This window comes from Artibeus jamaicensis, unplaced genomic scaffold, assembly GCF_021234435.1.
Source record: "Artibeus jamaicensis isolate MK-2021 breed Jamaican fruit bat unplaced genomic scaffold, CSHL_Jam_final scaffold_474, whole genome shotgun sequence".
NCBI lineage: Eukaryota > Metazoa > Chordata > Mammalia > Chiroptera > Phyllostomidae > Artibeus > Artibeus jamaicensis.
The window spans coordinates 7,390,041-7,416,817 of NW_026522046.1; the positions used below are offsets into that span (position 1 = coordinate 7,390,041).

General features: G+C 36.5%; 1 protein-coding gene across 4 annotated transcripts in view; it reads right to left on the reverse strand.

Moving 5' to 3' along the window:
- Positions 1–26,777, reverse strand: part of ATP11B (ATPase phospholipid transporting 11B (putative)) — a 106,718-nt gene that overhangs the window by 33,156 nt on the left and 46,785 nt on the right. For all 4 annotated transcript variants that reach the window (XM_053657598.1, XM_053657594.1, XM_053657595.1 and 1 more), the window contains exons 9-20: positions 25,209–25,273; positions 22,646–22,727; positions 18,568–18,718; positions 15,248–15,445; positions 14,281–14,523; positions 13,559–13,734; positions 13,050–13,118; positions 11,741–11,814; positions 11,564–11,667; positions 9,216–9,397; positions 7,896–8,099; positions 945–1,098 (exon numbers count right to left, since the gene is read on the reverse strand). In XM_053657598.1, coding sequence (XP_053513573.1) covers positions 945–1,098; positions 7,896–8,099; positions 9,216–9,397; positions 11,564–11,667; positions 11,741–11,814; positions 13,050–13,118; positions 13,559–13,734; positions 14,281–14,523; positions 15,248–15,445; positions 18,568–18,718; positions 22,646–22,727; positions 25,209–25,273 — 1,702 coding nt within the window. The remainder of the gene's footprint in view (positions 1–944; positions 1,099–7,895; positions 8,100–9,215; positions 9,398–11,563; positions 11,668–11,740; positions 11,815–13,049; positions 13,119–13,558; positions 13,735–14,280; positions 14,524–15,247; positions 15,446–18,567; positions 18,719–22,645; positions 22,728–25,208; positions 25,274–26,777) is intronic.

The following is a 26,777-nucleotide window of genomic DNA, read 5'->3' on the forward strand; positions in this document are numbered from 1 at the left end:
GCCAAGAAAAATTGAATGTCTAATTTATTAGACTTACATGTGAAAAAGATGTGTTTAGATGTGCATGTCAAAGAATATTGTAAGGATACTGTTTGTGAGGGTACAGCCTAAGACCTCAAATTATAAATTTGGAGTTACAAAAAAATAGATGCATAGGCTTTCCCTGGAATCATAGTTGAAATTTAAGTATTTTATGTATATAGCTTTATAACACAAATTAATTGGCTTTTCAACTTCCTACTACAGTTCTATTTATTACTTAACAGCCATTTCCCCCTATTTTTTATACAAAGCTGTATTTATTGATTCCAGAGAGAGAAGAAAGAAGGGGGGAGAGAGGCAGAGACAGAGAGAGAAAAATCAGTATGTGAGAAACATTGACTGGTTGCCTCCTGCACAAACCCCAACTGGGGACCGAACCTGCAACCTAGATATATGTGCTCTGACCGCCCAGAACCTTTGAACCTGCAACCTTTCAGTGCATGGAAAGACATTCCAACCAACCAAGCCACACCGGCTGGGCACTTAATAGTTATTTTTAACAAAGAGAATTATCACTTCACGAGAATGCAAGAATGAGCAGAGATCAATAGAATCACCTGAAGATGCATGTGAACTGAAGTCTCACAGGCTCCCTCAATAGGTAAGTAATTAACTTGTGAAACTAATTATCGCAGGTCAAATGTGTGTCTCAGGAAAATGACAAACTGCTATCCGTCACAGTCATTCTAGGTCATTATGAACAGCTGCAACTTTTATATTCACTCTCACAGTTCATATGGTCTAATGTACGTGGTTAAAATTCATAACATGAGAAATGACTAACTCCTAATAGAATTCATATACTGCATGCCACCAAATGGAACTGGATAAGGCATTAACCTTAAAGAATACTTTTAGATCTATACATCCTTATGATGGAACTTTTAATAACACAAACATACCTTGGCTTTCTGCAGTGGTGCCATACGACAGCACAATACAGCCGAACAATTTCTGCAAACATCCATAAATAGTTTTTCATGCTCCCTGAGTGCAAGAGATAGACTGGTCCCATCCACCACCAGCCCATGCTGAATCACATGATCCTCTGTAATTCTGAAACAGAAAATAATTATATCCTCTGTAAGACACTTTGAAGTCATATTATTTATACTCAGCAAACAAAAGATTCTTACTGAAAGATGGACCATTCATCTACACACTTTATTATTATAAAACTTATACGTCAGGAACAAACTGAGTTGTATTACCTTGAAATTAAAAGTAGAAGTGAGAGTGACTAATATTATGAATAAAACAGATATTCAATTTTACAATGAACTGATAGTTAAGTAACTATATTTTCTAAATATGAATTATAACGTATAATCTGAGTATATTCTCCCAAATTGTGAATATAAAGTCTTACAAAAATAGAAACATTATTAGCTTCATTTAGTAAATCCTGATTTAAAAAAATTAAATATAAAATATTCAGGAAAATTCATGAGCTAAATTATGTGTAAGTAGGAAAGAAATAAAAGAATCATAATTGCTCTTGATATTAATTCCTACAATGGACTGGGACCTGAGAGATTACTCTATGGTGAAACATGGGTAACATTTGCCTTGTGGGCACATGCTAATGAGTACTACTCAAAGCATGGGCTGATTACTGGCAGCTGGGCAAAACTATTTGTTGCTAGGAAAAGGTAAGAAGCTTGAATCACTATGTACATCAGTTTCATTACTGAGCGCACTATTTTGTTCTACTGTTTCTCCTTTCACAGTAAGATTTCTTGATGAAAGAAGCAATGCACAAATTCACATTCTGGTGCAAGCTCCTTTATGTTGTTGAAGGCCAGCAGTCAAAGTAGCACCGCGCTACACCCACCACAAGCGCAATGCACTGCAGCTCACCACTGGGTTTACAATGCAGCACACACTGCTACCAGGAGATACCCCTCCATTTCACTTTTATTTTTCCCCAACTTTACTGAGATGGGACATACAGCACATACAAGTTTAATTCATATTATTACAAAATAATTACCATAAGATTAGTTAACACCTCCATCCCATCATGCAATTACCTTTTTCTGTGTGTGGTGATAACGTTTATGATGTCCTTACTCTCTTAATAGCTTAATCTCTTAATTACAGCCACCAGCTGTACATTAGATCCCCAGAACTTATTCATCTCATGTATAAGCTGGAAGTCTGTATCCTTTGACCATCATTTCCCCATTTCCCCACATCCCAGGCCCTGACAACTACCATTCTATTCTCTATTTCTGTAAGTTTGGCTTTTAAGATCCCACATAAAAGTATGTATCTTTCTCTGACTTACTAAAATAATGCCCTCAAGAACCAACCATTTTGTCACAAAAGGCAAGACTTCCTTTTTATGGCTGAATGGTTTTTTTTGTGTGTGTGTACAGGGGTGATCTAAAGTAGGTTTACCTTGTGAGAATATGAAAAGTTTATTTTTGTATGTTTTTTTATTATTAACCTACTCTTGTCCACCCTTGTATATACATATATCTCACTTTCTTTACCCATTCATACATCAACGAACACTTAGGTTATTTCTATTCTTGCCTATTGTGAATAACGCTGCAATAAAACATGGAGGTACAGGTGTCTTCAAGACAGTGATTTCATTTCCTCTGGATATATGCCCAGAAGTGGGATTGCTGGCCCTGCCTGGTGCGGCTCAGTTGATTAAAGCACCCTGCTGTAGACAGAAAGCTCAGGGGTTTCATTCCTGGTCGGAGCACATGTGTAAGTTGTGGGTTCAGTCCCCACCTGAGAGGCAACCTATCATTTTTTCTCACCCTCCCTTCCCCCATCTCTGAAATCAATGGGTATGTCCTAGGTTGAAGAGGAAAGAAGAGGGAAAGGGGAGGGGGAGGGGGAGGGAAGGGAAGGGAAAGGAAAGGTATTGCTGAATCATATGGTAGTTCTGTTTTTAATTTTTTGAGAAACCTCCATACTTATTTTTCCATAGTGGCTGTATTTCCATTTTTAAATGAGAAGTGAGAAAAGTATTAAATGAGCAATAACCTATAAAAACTACACTATATTGCTCAATTTGAGACTTGTAATATTAACAAAACTTTTGTCAGTTAAAATGTGTTTCACAGTATGCCTAATCACCATTGTGTTGCACTGCAACTAGTTAGTAAACAATTCACTTTTACAACGTAAATGTCTAAAAAAATGTATTTTCCTTTATTCTCCAATATCTGAAATCAGCACCTGCAGTGACTCCCTACCGAGCAAACTTAGCAACTGGTTCTTTTTCCAGTATGTTCGGCCTAAGCACTCTCTGAGCAGAAGAGGGAGCAGCTGAGGGTGGGGCAGAGCAGACCAGTTTTTCTAGAGAACCTTCCTAAGGCACATGAAATTGGGGTTTCCTCTGAAAAGGCTTCATAAATCAGCATATTATCTCACAATCTATGGGATAACATTTATGAAATGTGGAAAAGCTCTTCACAGGTCTGGCACATAGTAGGTAGCATCTGCTCATCTCCGTAGTCTTATGTTTCAGTACTTCCCATATCCTCTCCCATCTATTCCATTATCTGGGCATAACTGCCACCAGTTCTTTGTGCCTCTCAGCTCTGGGAATTTGCATACAATTTTATTCTTGGTGTTGCTCTCTGACCAATTAACAGTGTATTTCTTAGGAGGCAACACAGTCACAGGTGCTTCCACAGAACTGTGTCTAGTTCTTTCCTCTCCTGTCCACCCATAACTTTGTTCTTGCCTCAGTTTTAATTCAGTTGTAATAGGTCTATCACCATATACTTACTTGAGTTTTTCCTATAATGTAAGTACTCTGAGAGTCAGCAATATATAAATAAATACCTTATATGACTGTTTCTCCCAATGTCTAGATAGGAGAGATCAAAACTCTTGTGAAAAAAATGAATGTATAAACTAAAGCTTTCAAAGGTATGGAATTCTTTTGTTCTACTCAAGATTTTTAGAATACATTCTTCCTGAAAATCTGAAATCAAAATCACATTGACTTATATGATTATCTCGGGAAATACACACAACTGAAAAGATGGTATCTTTAAAATAGAATAAAAATCTCATATACCAAGACTAGGATTCATTTTAAAGTATAATCTTCACTTTTTATCATAGCTTCTGTACGAAAAAGGAAATGAATAATATCTATGATCTTAAAAGGTTCACTGAAAGTAAAATATGACTTAAAGAATATATTCAAAACTACAAAGAACAATTATCTTTAGATAACTGTACCATCTTACTAACCAGCAAAATTTTCTTTATCATTTCCAGCATTTTTTTAAATGGACATGACTTTTGTAGTCAGGAATATTTCAGTAGGAATACAGGGGTGCGCAAACATAGATTTACAATTGTGAGTACACAAAACAGTTTATTCTAGTATTATTTACTATTACATCATTTTCCATGCAAACTGTAAACCTACTTTTGCCCACCCTTGTATACTAAGTCAATGATTCTGAAGATTTTGTTTTAAGCTCTCTTTGACACAGACTTCCGGCTAAGATTGAGGCATAGGTGGAAATACTGTACCTCCTTGCACAACCAAGTTTATGAACAAGAAAGATTTGGAAATCAGAACGCAACCAAAACAGAGAGAAAAACTGAACTGTACTGAAGTCTGACAACAACGAACCATTCAGCCAGACCGGTAAGAGGGGCAGAGTCGGCAGCTGTCGGAGAGGGGTCACGGTAGGGAAAAATGGCCAGACTGACCCAGGCATACAGGCGGGTCTGGCTGACTGCAGTCACACATTCACACTCAGATAAACCAGGCGAAGGAGCGAGCAGTGAGACCGTGCAGGCCTAACCATGCAGGCTAGGACCCCAGCGACAGGAACTAAAGACTAAAAGCACCAACTGGAAAAACTTACAGGGGTCGAGGTGCTGGGAGAGGCTCCCAGGCTCAGAGAGTTCGTTGGAGAGACTCACAGGGTCTGGAGGGTGCACAAGCCCACTCACCCGGGAACAGCACCAGAAGGGCCCAATTTGCTTGCGGGAAGTGGCAGAGGGGACTATAATCTGAAGGAGAGCAGAAAAAATAGCACTGCCCCTATCTGACCCCGCCCCCACATACTCGTCATAACCCAGCGACCTGGGTTGCCCCGCCCTGATGAACACCTAACGCTCTGCACCTGAGATGTAACAAGTGCAAACAGATCAAAATATTATGGCTCAAGAAGAAGAACAGCTCAAAGCCTCAGAGCCACTATTTCTAAGCAACCAAGAGATAGCCAACCTATCAGATGCACAGTTCAAAACACTGGTGATCAGGATGCTCACAGAACTGGTTGATTTTGGTCACAAATTAGATGAAAATATGAAGGCTACACTAAGTAAAATGAAGGGAAATGCACAAGGAAGCAATAGTGATGGGAAGAAAACTGGGACGCAAATCAGTTGAGTGGACCAGAAGGAAGAAAAGAATGACTAAACAGAAAAGAATGAAGAAACAAGAATTCAAAATAATGAGAGGCTAAGGAAACTCCAGGACATCTTTAAACACTCCAACATCCAAATTATAGGGGTACCAGAAGGGGAAGAGGAAGAGCAACATGTGGAAAACTTATTTGAACAAATAATAAAGGAGAGCTTCCCCAATCTGGCAAAGGAAATAGACTTCCAGGAAATCCAGGAAGCTCAGAGAGTCCCAAAGAAGTTGGATCCAAGAAGGAACACACCAAGGCACATCATCATTACATTAGCCAAGATTAAAATGAAGGAGAGAATCCTAGAAGCAGCAAGAGATAAGGGGACAATCACCTACAAAGGAGTTCCCATCAGACTGTCAGCTGATTTCTCAAAAGAGACCTTACAGGCAAGAAGGGGCTGGAAAGAAGTATTCCAAGTCATGAAAGGAAAGGACCTATATCCAAGATTGCTCTATCCAGCAAAGTTTTCATTTAGAATGGAAGGGCAGATAAAGTGCTTCTCAGATAAGGTCAAATTCAAGGAGTTCATCATCACCAAGCCCTTATTATCTGAAATGTTAAAGGGACTTATCTAGGAAAAAGAAGATAAAAAAGATGAACAGTGAAAGGTCAGCAAACTCAGAGTTATTAACAACTACACCTGAAACAAAAGCAAACTAAGAGGGCAGCTAGATCAGGAGCAGAACCATAGAAATGGAGATCACATGGAGGGTTAGCAACAGGGGAGTGGGATGAGGAGAAGGGGGGAGAAGGTACAGAAAATAAATAGCATAGACAGTAGGCAGAAAATAGGGTGAGGGCAAGAATAGTATGGGAAATATAGAATCTAAAGAACTTGTGACACATAAACATGAACTAAAGGGGGGGAATGGGGTAGGGGCTTTGTAGGGGGGAGGGGAATGAAGGGGGGAAATGGGACAACTGTAATGGCATAATCAATAAAACATTTTTTAAAAAGTTCCCTTTGACATATGGGACTTAAATGTTTAGGCAGTCACAGTGGTGTTCAAAATGCTCCCCAACTGTAGTATAATTACCCAGATCAATCACCTTTTTGAACTCAAATAATCCTCTGAAAATAGTATTATTTAAAACATCCCATACTTTTTTCATTAAGAAAATCCAAAGTTATCACCACATCAATGTGTGTATTAACAAATGCAAATAAAGCACTGAGTGTACACTGAAGCCATGGCACTGTCGTTTTGGATCGTATTTTTGCGCTAGTATCTCAAGACTGCAAACGGCAGGAAAGGGAAGAGACCTAAATATCTGCATATAAGCAACCCTGAGTCTTACGTGGCAGCATTACCAAATTTAGTGTGGAAAAATTAGACTGCATTAGACAGGGGCTCTGAATGCATATTTAAAAGATTTAGAAAAAAAGAGAATTAATTTAGGGAGTACTTATGAAATTATCTTCGAATAATAGAGTGCAGAGTGATTTCCCAATTTGGTCATGTGAACTGGATCAGGAGTTGCACATGTTTTGTGTAAAAGGCCCCAAGTAAATATTTCAGTTTTAGCTTTTGTGGGCCAAGAGGCTAAACTGAGGATATTATATATGTACTTATAACAAGAAAGACTAAAAAATTTTTTTATTAAGTAAAAAATGTAAAAATAACAGAGTATAATTTCAAAGCAGTACAAGTCTACTAATGAGAAGAATGAAAATCATTTTGGGGGTGGGGTGGGAAATAATATTTTGCTTAACTGGGGTTTAATGCTCCCCATCAAAATCAATCAAAAATGTCCATTTTTTAATGCTGATTCTGTAATGAAATTTTACATTTTAATACAACAGAACAATCTATAATGAAACCTTATATTTCACTTTGAATGTCTTTTTAAACAGGGAGTATATTAAAGTGTAACTGAATAATAGAATGCTCCGCATTAATTTGATAAAATAATAAATACTCCGCTGTGCTTTAAAAGTATATGAAAAGTCCATATATTCTTGTTTGGAGCTGATCAGTAAATACCAATAACTAAAATACAGTAAATTGTCCTATGGCAATATACATGGTGCTCAAGACACTACAGAGTTTTAATTGTGTCACTGTGACTTGCAGTGTATCCAGCAACAGTGAGAAATGAAAAAAGTGCCTCATAAGGTCTCTGCTGCAACTGCTCACCTGTCCTGCTACAGAGCAGAGGCCCTCATTGATGACACGTAAATAAATGAATGTGGCTGTGTTCTAGCAAAAGTTTCTCCACACGCAAACTTTATTCATAGATAGCTACAAAGAAAAAAAACTATAGGCCAACATCCCCAATGAATAAAATATGGTAATTTTCACAACACGAAATATTATTTTTCACCCATGAAATAATGTAAAAATTATTTTGAGCTCATAGGCAATAAAAAACAGGCAGTGGGCCATAGTTTGCTTACTCCTCAAAACTCAATGATCCATATAATTATATTCTTACCTTCTTGCAAGCTGTCTCAACTGCTCAGCACACTCGCTGTCTGATTTCTGGTTTATAAGTTCAAGGATATTCATGGTTCTATGGAAATGTCCACATGATAAACTCACACTAACGGCTGTTTCATGTTTATCTCCAGTAAGTACCCATACTTTTATACCAGCCATTCTCAATCCTTCAATAGTTTCTCGAACTTTATCTTGTAGTCTGAAAATAAAAGAAACAAAATTAGCAGTAAGAAATACTTTTCTGATTATATTTTAAGTATAAATCAAATAGTGTAAGTAAGGTAAATTCTAGACTTCTTGACCTAGGAATTGTTGTAATAACATTCAGTTCAGTACTATAACTGAAATTTTTCCCCATTAAGGAAGAAACAGAAATAACCAAATCAGTGATCATCTATGTAACATAAAAAAATTTCCAATCTCATATTTTAAGAGTATATTTTCAAAGATGATTTTTACAGACCAAGTATATGATTTACACAAACTATTTTATAAGAAAGTCTTACATTTCAAATTATAAGATTTTTCTTTTTGATAAGGACATCTCTCAGATCAGCAGTTCAAAAATTAGACTGTGAATACCCACAGATCTAAGAGGCAGAGAAAAATATAATAGAATGAATTTATAGAATTCAATTTAATTCACATAATTTAACTCAAGAATTTAAAACATACATTGAGAATGATACTCGGAGAAAAGACAGGGAATAAATGGACCTCAAGAAATTCACGGGCTAATAGAGAAGAAAATCTTTAAACAAATCATTTTAATATACAAGGACAACACAGATCTACCAAGTAGCGAGACTTCACAGAAAGAGCCTTATAAATCCTGTTAGAAGTAAGGAAAGGTCTTACTGGAGTGGAATAATATTTGAAATACACTTTATAACTAGGTATTTAAAAAATGGGTAGCCTTGCCAAGGAACAAAGCCATAAAACAGAACAGTTTTCACTTAGCTGTTGTTCAGAGGACGACAGCCAGTGTGGTGCTACTGGAGTATAAAGTGGAAGGATGCAGTGGGGGACAGTGAGGCTTGAGAATTAAGCAGGTGCTTAAAGTCTCAGTGTACACACTGAGGAGTATCCTAAAATTTCATCTACAGGCAAAATTATACATCTTTCATCTATTTCAGAGACTTGGCTTGAAGAAAAATTATACATACTAAACTGGAAGAAAAGGCTTAACTCTATTTTGATTTTAAATATATTAAGTGATAGCATGTTAAAAAGTGAAATTTATGTCATAAATCAGAAACAGCTAAAACAATTCTCATGAGAGAAAAATGACATTGCCCATTTATCTGATACTCGCCTGTCTTCTACTGCTGTAGCTCCAAGTAATATCAGGTCTTTCTCTATGAAGTGGAAGACATTTGCCAACTTCTCTTCCCGTTGCTGCAAGGCAGTCCTGGCTTCAAACAGGCGTCTGTCCATTACCTCATACTCCTTGGATGTCAACTGTCTATAGGCCATGCAGAGAGTTCTTAGCCCTTTCTGAAAAATTAAAGACAAAAATTACATGAAAACAACTAATATGGAATCAAGAAGTCATGGAAATAAAATGGAAGTTTTTTATTTATGGAAATAAAACAGAAGACTGTATTACCAAAAGTCGATTACAAATAATTTAAAAAGTACTATCATCTAGTGATAGAAAATAAGTGTCACAAAGTCCTAGTGATATGAGTTATGAAACATATATTATCGTTAAGTCTTTCAATTTCTGAACAATTTCTTAAAATGTTCTCAAGACAATGAAGGTCAATGAACTGTAGAATATTAGAGAACAGATAGGACCACAAGATTATCTTTTCTGTGGTTACTGAACCTGGAAAGCCAGGGAGTTCCCCAATGGTACCTTCCCAACTGTCCAACCCCAGGTTCTACTTTCCTGTTTTAACCATTACAAATTCCCTCCACCTACTTCAAAAGAATTTTTTAAGCAGAGGGAACCATAATTTCCTGAGGGTTTATGGTCATGTTTGCCATTCAAATACAGAAGTCTGCAAGGTGGCTGTTATCAAACAGTCCTTTCTAAAAAGAGCCACTGAATGATTTTAAGTGGCACCATTACATCTTCACTGGTGAACTGGAATTACACAAAATTTAAAACTATATATTGGGTTTTCTGATCCTACTGGGCTCAAATTTTAATGGTGTTGATATTTGAAAGTTAGTATTTAAAACAGAAGTCTATTTTAAAAGTTCCTTTCTCTTGCTATATATTTACCTTAGAAAAACCCAAATTAAACGTTCTAGTAACAGAACTTGGAAAGGGAGATTTTAAAGTATTATGTAATGTTATTTAGCAGATTTCTAAAAAGTGGCATTCCTTGACTTACAAATGACACGCACCTGTAAATTATATAACTGTTTCTCTTAAATAACAGTTAAGGGACTATGAGGTTTATTAACATATGAACTTAGTTTGTTCTACACCATTTACTGGGTGCCAAGTATGTGCCGGCACTGTTCTGAACACTGGTATGACAGTTAGGTGGAACACGTCTTTGTCCCACGCACGTTACCGTGCGGTAGATGAATCAGGTCATCAACAACTAAGGAACCACACTGGGGAATGTGGGAGAAAGAAACCACAGGTGAAGGAGGCACACATCTACAGAGACGCAGCAGTGAGAGAGCATGAGGTCCTAAGACTGAGGGCTGCTTAATAATTTTCCTGTTCTACATAACTTGCATACTTTGTTTCTGAAAGATTCTCCTACATTCTTTCATTGAGAGACATAATCCATGTACCATAAAATTCATTCCTTTAAAAAGAGTACTTCAGTAGTTTTCAGTGAATTCAGAGAGTTGTATAATTATCTTTAGTAATTAGTTCCAGGACATTTTCATCACACCCAAAGGAACCCCATATCCATTGACAGACATTACCCCTGTCCCCTTCCTCCTGACTCTGGCTACCACTATGAGTTTGCTAATTTCTATACAAATGGACTCTGTGGCCTTTGGTGACTAGCTTCTTTCACCCAGTGTAATCTTTTCAAGGTTCATCCATGTTGTAGGCCATATCGGGACTTGATTTCTTTCAATAGCCAAATAAAAGTACATTATATGGATATGACACACTGTTTAATCCATTCATCAGATGATGGACCCCTGGGTGCTTCCATTTTTCAGCCATTAGTGGTAATGCTGCTGAGAACAGTTGTGTACAAGTTTTTGTGTAGCCATATGTTGTCAATTCTCTCAGGGGTATACCTAGGAGCGGAATTTCTGGGTCACGTATTATACTCCATGTTGTGTGAGAAACTGCCAAACCATTTTCTAAGGTAGCTGTATCATTTAAATTCCCACCACCAATGTATGAGGGTTCCAGTGTCTCCACATCCTTGAATTCCTCTGTATTCTTTTAGTAACTCTCTCCACTTTTTTATATAGTAATTTGAGTGGTCTGCAGCTATAAGCGCCCTGAGTATAACAGGTTCAAAGATAAGACACATTTTAGCAGGTTAAAGTTTATTTTAACCCAAATATGGAGCCACCACACGATTCTATAATTTTTGATAAATTAATGCAAAATCAGAACCCCAAACCTCTCAAATATATATATGTATATACACACACACATACACACATATACATATATATTATTTATGTGTCTTTCAGAGTTTTTAAATCATAGAAATTTGCACTCACCAAAGCAAATTCATCTACATGAATTCTGGTTTTTTCTATTTCTCCACCTATACAGTTAGGGAGAATTGATGATTCAGCTCCTTTAGCAAATAAAAACTTCTCACCTAAAAAGAAAAACGAGTTATCAAGCTCTTAGTATTAGATAAATAAAAATTCATAAAAGTTTAGGATGGTTACCTGAAGGTGCCTGAACAATTACACTCATTCTCCTACGATCTGAATCAAATTCCAGAATATGAAGCAGTTTGTACCTAATGAGAAAAAGATACAACGAAACTTTACTTTTTTTGAATAACATTAATATTTAGAAAGAATCCCTATAAAAGATAATATAGTTAATTTAGAACATGAAATTAACCTCAACTACATAATATTTATTGAGTACTCACCAAATGCCCTGTACTTGACTTTCTTATGCTCTTTATACCCATGAGAACCAGAGGAGGTAGGTCTTACCTCTTTTTACAAATGAGGACTATTAAACTCAGACAGATCAAGTAATTTGCCTGAAGTCAAATAAACTTGTGAGTGGCAGAGCAAGGACTGAAATCCAGATATGCCCAGTTCCATGTCTCTCTCACTAAAAAAGGTAACTGATTCTCAATTCTTTCTTCTGCTCAGTCCCACCTGAGAAATACATCACACTCACATGAGTAACGGAGGCTCATTACAGCAGTGATTCTGAACCTGGGACGGAATATATTTATATGGGTAGGGAACAAGTGCCTTTCTAAGGAGCTATAAAAGAATCTGTGTGGATGGGTCAGGTGTGGATTGAAAAGTATTCTGGATGAATTTATACAATGATGTACATACACGATGCTGAAAAACACTGATTGGAATGATGGTTTATAAGCTGACAGAATGAGCCAGATAGGCTCCCACACGAAAGTAGTCAAAGAGTAAGCCTTAGTTTGTAAAAAACTTTGAAAATGCACAGCTGTAGTTGAGATGATTGAAATTGATAAAACCATGAAAGAAAGATCTGAATGTAGTAAGAACAGTCTAATTTATCATACAGTGGAAAGCTATCATACAGATAGCTTTTCCTTAATGTTTAAACATAAAATAATAGAAAATGTAAGAAAGTTCTCTTTATTAGCAAGAAACTCAGGAAACTCATTACGCAGGAGTGTGTAAAAGTAAACATATAAATTCAAGAACCATTAAGCTAAAATACAGATGAAAGATTCAGGACAGATACTGTTTATCACTGTGATGAGACACAATGTAATAACATCATTTTAGTGCTAGGTCAGTAAACTGTTTCTGTAAAAGGCCAGACAATAAATATTTTAGGTTCTGTATGACATATGTAGCTGCTGTTGCATATTCTTTTTTGAACAACCCTTTAAAAATGTAGTAATTTGTGGACTGTACAAAAATAGACTGTAGGGCAGATTTGGCCTGTAGGCCTCAGTTTACCTGTATCTGTTATATACTAAATGCTTGATACATAGAAAATTAGAATATAGAAAAAAATTACCGTTCCAGTTTTCCAAGTGTTTTAACTTCCATGGTTTCTTCAGAACTGCCAATAAATACAATGCCCATTCTAGAGATTAAAAGGAGAAAAAATATATAAAAATTTAATGAATGATTATATTTCATAATACATTATTCTAACTTAGCTTGAGTAAAAATATTTAAAACATAAGTTTAAGATGTATTTTGAAATAGTTCCTTTCAATATGGCATTATTTTTAAGAATTTGAAGGATCAGAGTGGGTCCAAAACAATATACACACATATATTCTCACAACTTGTATTATTCATATTTGATAATAACCAGATTTTTTAGAGATCACTTCAAAACATGACTCTATTGCAAGCTTAACGAAATTAGTGACACATTTCAAATTCTCCTTAAAAATTTAAATTATAATTCTACTTTTATGTGTTTATGAATTTTGTCCGACAATTTAATATTTTAGTATTTTCACATTTTCACTTAAAAGGTATTTTTCTGCTGATTTGGAAATCAGAGTAACCTACCTTGCAGCAGCTTCCACCAGAGCCTTTTCGTCTGGTGAAGATGCATAGTATTCCACCTGAGAGGGTGCAAGGCTGGACTGCCAGGGACCGTCGCCAATGCCATCAGTTTGAACATTACTAATCTGTACAGTGTGACAGAGACTGACTGCTTTAAAGAAGAGATCATGTTCTTTAATCTGTAGAAACATAATTAATATTCACACCATAAATACTATTCCCAACTAACATTTAGAAAACCAGAAACAGAAATCTAAAAAAATGCAAGTAAACATAGTTAATAATTTGTGACCTAAGATCTAAAATAGCAATGCTACACTCTTGAATCGCCTAAGTAACAGCTGGCTGCTTTTGACTTTCAAGTGTGAAGCGGCACATTTCCTTCCGGCTCCCATGTTTTTAGGAGGCATAACCAAGTTGTAAGTTAAAGTGAAACCTCTTTTGACGAAGAAGTGAGGTCTCAAAGTATTAAATAAATTTAAACTCTATTTTTCAGCAAAGTCTTCTTCACTTCAAGGCAGTAAGAACTTTCCTTAACTTAGTTCCATTTAAATACCAAATACGGATGTAAACACATACGAAGTGACAAGTTAAAATGGGTTCTGACTATAAATTCTTAGTATTAAATCAAAGGATGTACATTTAAAACATCTATTTCTTGGCCCACTAACACAAAGACAACCGTTTCCAATGACATTCCTATTTATTACTTTAAACTGGCTTACCAGTTCAGCGTCACTTTCCGGACTGGCTCTAAAAGAAGAACTGGATGTAATATGGGGTAAGTTGTTCAGATGGGACAAACTACCAAGATAACTTAAGCTTCCTTCTGCAGAGTCTGGTGTTGGTCCTTCAGATACAAGTCTGCCATTGATTTCTTGGTATTTTATGCCATTAATTGAACATTCCCGAAACTGCATCTCATTTTCTGTCAGTGTGCCAGTTTTATCTGTAAACACATACTCCACCTAGAGATAGAAAACAAAAAAAAAAAACCCCAAACCTTTGTGTTCATAGTCCTAAGTTAAACAAAAACAGGTCTCTGTTTCCTTGTCTATTTCCGAAATTAGTAATACTAAAACTGTCAAGATAATGCCAATAAATAAATATTTATTAAATCCCAAATTGTGTTATAACAATATCGGGGTGAGTCTGTTGGGAGGCAAAATGGGTATGTGTCAGGGTATATGTGTGAAAGAAGCAGTGTGAGAGTTTTGTCTTTATGTTGCATAGTAAATAATTTCTAAAATGTAAAAATCCAGAACGAATACTATATAAAAATAGGGTACCAGATAATAGAAGAAACAGCTTTAGATTTTAAAAAAGGTAAATAAAATTAGGTATGGAGCAAAGGAGGGCTGGTTTTTTCTTTTTGTTTTTAAAGATTTTATTTATTTATTTAAGAGAGGAAGGGAAGGAGAGAAGGAGAGAAACATCAATGTATGGTTGCCTCTCGTGAGTCCCCTGCTGGGAACTGGCCTGCAACACAGGCATGTGCCCTGACTAGGAATCGAACCGCAATTCTTTGGTTCGCAGGCCCGCGCTCAATCCACTGAGCCACACCAGCCAGGGCAGGAGGGCTGTTTTTTGGTATAAGCCTTGTAGTATTCTTTTTTACTGTTTTTTTTTTTGTACATGTATTGTTTTGGTAAAAATAACAAATCAGAAAAATAAATTAAAAGGATCATTTACCTGTCCAAGCTCTTCATTCAGATCTGAAGTATTGACTTGAGCTTTCTGATCTGATTCTTCATGATAGAGATCAAGATCCCAACCAATAAAAAATGACCCAAGAAATTTCTGCATTTCTACTGTCACATATAATGAAATTGGAATGATGAAATTGTAGAGTACCAAAAAGGCAAGGAAGTCTGAAATAAATCTCAGAATCTAGAGGAAAAACATGATAGTTTGATAAGTGAAAATATGAGAGTATTTTCAGCATTATTGTAGAAAACTATCAGACAGTTGCATGACTAAACAAACCATTAACTATATTTTGAAGCAGAACAGTCTCATGAATTAAAATTCATTTATTGAATTCTTTTTAACATATTTCCTTGGTAGTTTTATTGTTCATTAGACTCTTAAAGCAAAAGGGGAAAAAAGTTAAACTCAAATTACTTAAACTAAAAATTGACTGTAATTCTTAAAAATCAAAAAATAGTTGCCAGGCTAGAACTGCTAGAATTTAAAATTCTTAGAATTCCAGGTCATACAGGAACGGCCTATTTCAATGGCACAGCAAAACCAAACATTAACATGCATTCTGGGAAAGGAACTGCAAATGTGTTCCACTGAGTATCTGCTGTGTGGTCTCCTACGATTCAAATCTGTATTTCAATATTTGTATTCTGATCTGAAGTGAAATTTGGAGAACAAGTAGTTATGAAAACTTTAGGTTAAATTCTGTTGGTAGTCTGTATTTAATCATTTTAAAACTCTGCACAACAGACTTCTGGCCAAGATGGAGGTGTAGGTAGATACATTGTGCCTCCTCGTACAACCAAAATAAGGACAACAACAATTTAGAAATAAAAAAACAACCAGAACTGACAGAAAATTGAACTGTATGTAAGTCTGACAACCAAGGAGTTAAAATAGACATATTCATCCAGACCAGTAGGAGGGGTAAAGTCAGGCAGCTGGGAAGAGAGGGGCCTTGGGGAAAAAAAAGCAGTGCTACTGGGTGCAGAAGGCAGCAGCTGACAAACCCAAGGCACACAAGACAGCAGCAGGTGGATCCTGGGCACGCAGGTGGTGGCTGGCAGAACCCGGGCACAGGCTGGCAACAGGCTGACCCTGAGAGACGGCGATTGTGAAGCAGGGCATGGTACACAAGGTGACTGGCTGACCAGGTGGTTCCACATTCATGTGCAGATAAACCAGGTGAAACTGGAGAGCCAGAAAGACCACACAACCCAGGGTCCCAGCTCAGGGAAATAAAGCGTCAAAACACCAACTGAAAATACCTTTGGGGGTTGAGGTGCCAGGAGAGACTCCCAGCCTCATAGGAGGGTTCGTTGGTGAGAACCACAGGGTCCTTGAATGAACACAAGCCCATCCACATGGGAACCAGCACCAGAAGGGCCCAATTTGCTTGGGGGAAGGGGCAGAGGGGTCTGAGATCCCATGAAGAGAGGAGCAAGCGCCACTGTTCCCTCTCAAACTCTTCCTCACATACAGCGTCACAACCCAGTGACTGGGTTGCCCCACCCTGGTGAACACCTAAGGCTCTGCTCCTCACACCTAACAGGTGTGACAAGACAAAAAAAAAAAAATGGCCCAAAGAAAAGATTATATCAAAGATCCAGAGCAAATACAACTAAGTGACCAAGAGATAGCCAACCTATCAGATGCACAGTTCAAAACACTGGTGATCAGGATGCCCACAGAACTGGTTGATTTTGGTCACAAATTAGATGAAAAAATGAAGGCTACACTAAGTGAAATGAAGCAAAGTACACAAGGAACCAATAGTGATGGGAAGGAAACTGGGACTCAGATCAATTGAGTGGACCAGAAGGAAGTAAGAAACAACCAAATAAAAAAGAATAAAGAAACAAGAATTCAAAAAATGAGGAGAAGCTTAGGAAACTCCAGGACATCTTTAAACGCTCCAACATCCAAATTATAGGGGTACCAGAAGGGGAGAGGAAGAGTCACCAGTGGAAAACTTATTTGAACAAATAATAAAGGAGAACTTCCCCAATCTGGCAAAGGCAATAGACTTCCAGAAAATCCAGGAAGCTCAGAGAGTCCCAAAGAAGTTGGACCCAAGAAGGAACACACCAAGGCACATCATCATTACATTAGCCAAGATTAAAATGAAGGAGAGAATCCTAGAAGCAGCAAGAGATAAGGGGACAGTCACCTACAAGACTGTCCCCATCAGACTGTCAGTGGATTTCTCAAAAGAGACCTTACAGGCAAGAAGGGGCTGGAAAGAAGTATTCCAAGTCATGAAAGGAAAGGACCTATATCCAAGATTGCTCTATCCAGCAAAGCTTTCATTTAGAATGGAAGGGCAGATAAAGTGCTTCTCGGATAAGGTCAAGTTAAAGGAGTTCATCATCATCAAGCCCTTATTATATGAAATGTTAAAGGGACTTATCTAAGAAAAAGAAGATAAAAAAGATGAACAGTGAAAGGACAGCAGACTCACAGTTATTAACAACCACACCTAAAACAAAAGCAAACCAAGCAGATAGCTGGAACAGGAGCAGAGCTACAGAAATGGAGATCACATGGAGGGTTAGCAGCAGGGGAGTGGGAGGAGGAGAGAGGGAGAGAAGGTACAGAGAATAAGTAGCATAGACAGTAGGTAGAAAATAGACAAGGGGAGGTCAAGAATAGTATGGGAAATGTAGAAGCTAAGGAACTTATGACACATGGACATGAACTAAAGCGGGGGAATGTGAGTGGGGGAATGAAATGAAGGGGGGAAATGGGACAACTGTAATAGCATAATCAATAAAATATATTTAAAAATAACAAAAAAAAATCCTCTGCATGACGTGATTTGTGTTATTAGTTCATAACAGTAATTGACTAACAGTAAGATTCCTTGAATAATTCTGACAGAATTGAAAATAAATCAACTTACTCTTTATTTCACTTATAGTACACAAGAATAAGAACTAAATTTGTAATATTCAAGTGGAATACTAATACAGACGATTTAAATTTTTATAATTTCTTATAATTATTCAACTCACACCACAGAAAATATAATTGCTTACATCCTAAAATGCAAAAAGCATGCTAGAACAAACAGGTCAGTACTCTTCTTTTGTTATGTCCTTCTTTTCACTTACTTTGTTCTTTTTTATTTTCATTTACAGTTTACTTTCAACATTTTGTGTTGATTTCAGGTGTGCAATGTCCCTGTCACCCTTCCATGGTAATGGTTTTAGGAAGGCCATAGTGGTCACTCCTATCAGAAGTCACTACCAAAGAACTTGCTAGACAATAGTTTCCTTTACAGCAGAGTGAAGAGCACCATAAAATACCTTACTACTATTTCTTTGATGTTCTGTTTTTTGGTTATACCAAGGTTCATCCCATTTTTCTTCAGCTTGCCAAGTATATTTCAAGATAGTACTGATGATGGCTTCAGAAATAAGGATTATTAAATAAATTATCAAAAATGTATTCATTGACCTGAAATGAGAACAAGAGAATATAAAACATACCAATTATGTGTTACTATACATGGCCTGGAAAGTAATACTGATATTAAACAAGATATTAAAATATGCAATATTATAGCAGCTATTTAAAGGACAGAGTCTTTGTTTTTCAGAAATGACCATTCAATAGAATCTAATTACTAGCAATAAAATAACCAATACATAAGATTATAAGCCTATTCATTATAGCTATATTACTGTTCAAAACACTAATAGTAACTGACTTTTTTTTTGTGTGTGTAATTATTCTAAGATTTTTTATATTTTCAAGACATAATAATTTTAAGTATAAAAATAACTAACATTTAGATAGCATTAAGATTTATACAACTTTTATCACATCTACTAATTTGTCTAATCTTTACAAAAACTCTGTGAGGAAGAGATTACATCCTTCTCAGTGAAGACCAAAGCCCAAAAATCATTCTGTAAATTTCCCCCAAATCACACAGGTCAGGAACTGACTACAGAATCCCTCTTCTTTTCACTGGGGTAGCTTAACATTATAATACTTCACTAGACAAGATTAATATTAGGTCTTTGTTTCTTTCACCAACACTTTATTTATAATTTTCAGCATTCAGATCCTCTATTTTGTTGGATGTACATCTAGGTATTTCTTTTTGGGCGAACGACTGCAAATAGTATTGTTTTTAATTTCGGTTCCTGTCTTGGTATTTCTTTTCTAATATACGCACATTTAGCGCTGTGAGAATTTTTTTTAAATCCTCACCTGAGGACACACCTATTGACTTTAGAGAGAAGGGAAGGGAGGGAGAAAGAGAGAAACAATCAAAGGTTGCCTTTTGTACTCATATGCGCCCCAACCAGGGACACACAATCCACCCAGGTGCCTTGACCAGGAACTGAACCTGCAACCTTTTGAGGGATGACACTCCAACTGAGCCACACCGGCCAGGGCAGTTACAATTAATTTTATGCGTCAACTTGACTGAGCTAAGGGAAGCCCATAGAGCTAGTAAAACACTATTTATGAGTGTGTCTGTGAGGGTGTTTCTAGAACAGATACGCCTTTGATTCAGTAGACTTAACAAAGTGATACGTCCTCACCATGGTAGGCAGGCATCATCCAATCCACTGAGGGACCAAATGGAACAAAAATGGGGGAGGTAGAGCAAATTCTCTCTCTCTCTCAGCTGGGCCGTCAGAGTTCCTGGTTCTCAGGGCTATGGATTCCAGGTTATACCTGGCCCCATGGTTCTCTGGCCTTTGACTCACACTGAATTATATCATCAGCTTTCCTTGGTTCTCTAGCTTGCACATGGCAGGTGGTTGGGCCTCATAGCCCGCGTAACCCTCTGAGCCAATTCCTACATTAATTTCCTCACAGATATAACCTATTGGTTCTGTTTCACTTTAGCTACATCCTTGAAAATTTAACACCCTGTATTTTCACTGTTTAACACACATATTTTTAACAGTTTTCTTTGAGATTTCCTCTTTGACCCATAGATTTAGAAGCGATCCAGTTACTCCATATCCTTGCCAATACTTCGAACTTTTAATCTTTTTAACTTTCAGCATTTCCAGTAAGTGGTACCTGTTTGTAGTTTTAGATTGTATTTCTCTCATGATTAATGATGTTGAACATTTTTTATGTGCTTATTGGCCATTTGTATATTTTCTTCATGAAGTACCTGCTTCATCTTTTACACATTTTCTTCATTGGGCTGTTTTTCTTTTTAGTGGATTTATAGGAGTTTTTACAAAAGTCCTTTATCAGATGTTTTGTGGATATTGTCTCCCAGATGATAGCTTGTTTGTTCCTTTCCTTAAATGAACAGTCTGATGAGCAAAAGTTTTAATTTCATGGACATTTATAATTTTAATGGTTATTGCTTTCTGTACCTTAAGAAACACTGACTTATCTCCAGATTATAAATGCATCTTCCTAAGTTTTCTTCTAACTTTCTATAGAGATAGCTTTTATGTTTAGATGTTCATCTTGAAAAAGATGTTTATCTTTTCATCTACATATCTAAAATGAAACACCTAAAATTATGTTTAGATGATTCATATTGGTATATGGGTGGGAGGTAGAAGTTGAAGTGTATTATTCCCCCCCATGGATATCTGATTGTTGCTATATCATTTGTTGAAAAGACCACCATTTTCCTCATTGAATTTACTTGATGTTTTGGTTGAAAATTATGAAAATTTGGTTGACCATATATGAATAGGTTTATTTCTCAACTTGTTATTTCATTCCATTGCGCTATCCTTTTTGCTAATACTATTCTATACACACAACCAATGGAACAAAATTGAAAATCCAGAAATAAACATGTATATAGGCAAATAATTTTTGATAAGAAGAGCCAAAAACATACAATGGAGAAAAGAAAGCCTCTCCGACAGATGGTGCTGGGGAAACTGGAAAGCCACATGCAAAAGAATGAAACAAGACTATAGTACATCCCCATATACAAAAATTAATTCAAAATGGGTCCAAGGCCAAAATATAATATCTGAAACAATGAGTTACACGGAAGAATAAATAGTAACTAAACTTGGAGGCCTTGGCCTTAAAGAAGATTTTATGAATCTGACCCCAAAGGGAAGGGAAGTAAAGGCAAAAAGAAACGAATGGGACTACATCAAACTAAAAAGCTTCTGTGCAGCAAAAGAGCTGCCAACAAAACAAAAAGACAACCAACCACATTTGGAGCAAAAGGTATCTGCTCCAACAAGGGGTTAATATCCAAAATACGTACTTATCTAAGCTCAAACACCACACACGGTCTGCACTTCAACAGGAAGCAACAGAATACTCCGTTCAGATCTTTCAGCTTGCTAATACATACTGTTGCATTGCCCAGGCCGCTGGAGCCTCTCCTACACATGTGCAGGTCTAATGGCCAGGCAAGGTTTTAGACATAACTTATGTGTAGGCTTTAGAGTTCACTTCCTTCTGTGGCCCCCTCCGCACATAGTTTTCTCCAAATGCCTGTAAAAAATCTGGCTCTCTGATGCCCTATGCATGCAGTACATGAATTGGAGAGTGCCCTCAGGCAAAAAGCTATATTCTTAAATTTTTCCCCTTGTTGATGCCATCTTTCAAGAGTAGATTCTTTGACAGTTTCTGTCTTTTGTTGTTGTTGCTGTTACTCTCCAGAGCTTTCAAATAGTTATTTTTAAAAATATTTTGTCCGGGTTTTATCATTGTTATCTGCAGGATTAATCTGATCAACTGATTCCATTATTACTGGATAATATTTATTTTAAAGCCATAATTTAGCATCTACTGTATGTTAAGTAAACATTGTGTAAAATGCTACATGTAAGCCCTGGCTGGTGTAGCTCAGTGGATTGAGCGCGGGCCTGCGAACCAGACAATCGCGGTTCGATTCCTAGTCAGGGCACATACCAGGGTTGCAGGCCAGTTCCCTGCAGGCCAGTTCCCAGCAGGGGACGCATGAAAGGCAACCATACATTGATGTTTCTCTCCCTCTCTCCTTCCCTTCCCCTCTAAAGATAAATAAATAAAATCTTTAAAAAAAATGCTACATGTATACAAAGATATAAGAAACTACCCTTATCCTCAAGGATACCATCTTGTGTTGACTTGACATATATGTATCAAATTTTTAATTTATTCATCTTTAGAGGGGAAGGAGAGAGGGAGAGAAACATCAATGTATGATTGCCTCTCATGCGTTCCCTGCTGGGAACTGGCCTGCAGGGAACTGGCCTGCAACCCAGGCATGTGCCCTGACTGGGAATCAAACCGCGATTGTCTGGTTCACAGGCTGCGCTCAATCCACTGAGCTACACCAGCCAGGGCCTATCAAATATTTTTATACACAGAATATTTTATAGATAATATGCACATCCATAGCTATATTTATGTGCAAATAAATGAAAACAGTTTTCTTACTTTTCTACTGCAGATCGTTTCTGTGACTTGCTCTTGTAATTTAATGCCATCTTTGTTTCCATTCCAGTGTATACAGCAACACCTGCAAACAAAACAAAATACTTCTTTAAAATAATCCCCTAGAATGTTTCACAAGAGAAATGTGTTCACCAACATGAAAGCATCTAAGAAAATGCATTTTCTGACAGCTGTTACAATTAGGCTTTCCTTTTTTTGGAATTTAAAAAGGCTTTCCAATTCCATTTGAAGGAACTCCAGTTGCTCAAACTGCTGGATGAGGAAGGCCTCCTGGAGTTTCTGTTCCTGAGTTATAGTTATAACTGAGATCCTTGAACAAAAGGAATACTATCTGAGTTGGAATCGATGGAGGAACAAGATTTGGGGGGAAAATGGCAGGGAAGGCCATTATAGCTAGAGCAAACAGTGTCAATAAAGACAGACATGGAAAAGTACGTTCTGTTAAGCTGGGACAATAGACTGAGATTGGGGTGTGAAAAACCCTGAATGCCAGAATTGGAGTCTAGGCATAATTTCATGAGCACTGAAAGATACTATGGAAATCTATCAGAGTAAATAAACACAAGGAAAGGGTCATTTGAAAAATTTATGCACACGTGAATGACTCTTAAGATGAATAAGGACAGTAACAGTGGGACTAAAACTGGGGAGTGAATGAAATCAGGTAAGCCCAGCCTTATAAAAAACATTGCTGGAGTTAGACCTTGGTGTGAACATTAGCTCTGTCACTTACTAGTTCAGTACCCTTGGGCAAGTTATTTAATCTCTCTAGTCTCAATTCCCCCACCTTTAAATGAAAACAACAACAACAACAAAAAACCCCTCAGATTTATTGTGAGGTTTGTATGACAAATTAGCAAAATGCATAGAAACAGATAATCAATAAATGTTTATGCTCATTCATAAGTAGTAAGATTTGAGCAACAGTGTAGGATTCATCATGCTCTCTTCCTTAAGATTTGTCCTGGAATTTTCATCATTAGAATTATTCCTTAAAGGCAGAATTATAACTCAAATACAAAGGGAACCAAAGTTATAGAAATCAGCCTGAATGATATAATAGAGAGAGGTGGTACTGAGGCCAACAAGAGCAGACCCAACTAAAGACATTCAAATACAAAACTTTTAAGAGCAAGAAAAGTTGTTACTGCTAAAGAAATGTGCTGAAATACAGCACTACATGACAGGGTTTAAAAGCATTGGCACTGGAGGTTTTTCTCTGGCTTCTGCCATTTATTATGGTTTCCTCTTTTTAGATTGTGGTAAAACATCTATAACGTACAATTTACCATTTTAATCATTTAAAAATGTACAATTCAGTGGCAGTTAGTATATTCCCAGTGTTGTGCGACCATCCTCACTACCCAACTTGACAACACTGCCATCATCCCCAAAGAAAAACCCGCACTCACCGAGAAGTGTTCCCCATGCCCTACACTACCCAGCCCGTTAATCTACTTTCTGTCTCCAATGAGTTTGCCTATTCTGGGTCTTCAAATAAACGGGATCACACAATATGTGGCTTTTCGTGTCAGGCTTCTTTCACTCAGCACAATGCTGTCAATGTTTACCCATGTTGTAGCGTGCATCGGTAATCCACTTTTCTAAAGTAAATCATTTTCCACTATGTGGATATCCTACATTTTGTTTATATATTCATTACTCATGAACATTTGGGTAGCTTCTACCCTTTGACTATTGTAAATAGTGCTGTTCTGAGCATTCATGTACAAGTCTTTGCTTCAACATCTTTTCAATTCTTTTGGGTATATATCTAGGAGTAGAACCACTTGGTCACCTAGTAATTCTACATTTCACTTATTGAGGAACTGCTGAACTGTTTTGTATAGCAGCTGTAACATTTACACTCCCATCAGCAATGTATGAGGATTCCAATTTCTCCACATCCTCACCAACACTATTTTCCATTTTTTAAAAAATATATGAATTTTTTAATCAGAAAACTTCATAGCGAGAGATAAGACAGATGAAAGAACAGAATGAGGATGCATCCCCAAAACTGTAAACATTTAGTAAATAACAAGCTGGTTAGTGTAATTAATTTTTAATTAATTAACAGATCTCCACTGCAAGAGCACTATGCATCCTTTTGATCCACCTGATATAGTCATATCAATGAAAATTTGTTGAATGAATGAATTAGTCAGCACTTTTATCCATCCAGTCTAAGAATAATCACAATGGAATTAATTATACAGGTGGTTTACTACCTCACGACGCTGGATTATACTGATTCTCATCTACCATGAATGCCAGAATTATCTTCTTAGCACTCAGTTTCACAAGCATCGACAAAGAAAATATAAGAGCAAGATTCTAGTTTATTACTCAAAAAACAGGATTATTAGCAAAAAATACAACCAAAATTATATGAACACAATCTTTATAAGAAAATTATCACAGGCAACATTTAACTAAGTAGTAAGTTATCCAGCCAAAAGACCACAAATGCTGTGCTTTTGAAAATACTTCATATAAAGCATCAGCATGAATCTATAATGAAATGTGTTCAAAATATACAAACCAAAAATCTCTTTTGTGTTTTTTAATCTGGCTCCACGAAGCAAGAGACTCTCTGGTCCCAGAGGTCTAAGGGGGAAAAAAAAGCATTAACTATATTAAAATTTTAATTAAATTCTAAAACGTCATTTTCCACAGAAAAGTAGTTGAGTTATGGTTACAACACTACTTTTATACAAATGCAAAATCTCAGCTATTATCTAGGTTGATCACAATATTAGTCATCAAAACAAAACCACCTGCTTTAGCATTTCAGTCACTTTAAGATCAGTGGCTCAGAAATAAATTATGCTGGTAAATAAACTCACAAAGCCACCAGACCAGTTCCAAAAATTTTAAACAAAGAACACAACAAAATAAAAGGTTAAGCAATGATTTTAAAACATTTAACAGAACAGAGAAATTTTGAACAAAGCTAATAAATAGTTTTTGAAGGAAATAGAGAATTAAATGCATTATTGACATAAATTGTAGTGTGATTTGTATACCAATGCATGAGTTCTGCACAATTAAGATTACTCTGGATTATAAAACAGGTAGTAAGTGAGTTAGTTCTTTTCTAGGCACAACTGACACTACAACTTGACTACTTGCATTGCATACTTCTTGGAGCACGGGTCTTCTTGCTGTTTAAATTTCTCTCCATAAAGGAGATATGAAATTAGAAGAAATAACTAGAAAGGAAATTGTACTTTTTTAGTGAGAGCAAAATGATAAGACTCTGTTATGGATAAGTTAAAAAGCCTTATATTTTGTTGACGTCCCTTATACTTTTCTGAAACACACCTATAAAGTCATCCAAATCAAACAGGATTGGGACCAATTCTGAAGATGTCTGCAAACCCAGACACTCTAAAAAAAAAATCCAATGAACCAAGGAGGACCAGATATTTGGGACATGATTAACAAGTACGGTTTTAATAGCTAGTCATATTTGGAACACACTACATGGATATTCCAAAATCAATTAACCGGGAGCCACAAAATAGCTCTTTTTCACTTGGTGTTGACTCTTAACAATGAATAGAAAAACTGAGCTCACAGTGGTGAGCGGCATATACAACTGGGATATACTGACAGAAAGCTTCAAATTAAAAGGTAATTCATCAGCATACTCTGGTTGCTTCAACAAAGAACATGGCTCTTTTTTTAACTATGCTAGGGGCCGAGGGAACATAATTGGTCTTTCCTTTTATTAGCCACAATATCTAATGAAATTCAGACTATAGAGCCACACATCTATCTTATTAAGTCACTACAGAAATCAAAATAAAAACCTAGTCATAGTTATTTAAAGCAGGGGCCCTACACCTCAAAAGACTTTATGACAGAGTTCATTAAACATGCTCCTGTGTTAATGTTTATAGGAAATGTGAATCAGTGCTGATACATGATATTTTTGGTAGCTTGTCTAGAGGAATTCATTTAAAAAATACTCAACTTTTCATGTCAGTGATTTATTTCAAGCAGCCAATTTAATTAAACATATTTCTAATAAAAAGGTAAAATGCTAATTTGGTTTAGAAGTTTAAGGGATGATTCCAAGATTTATTTTAAATTTGGCTTCGTGGTC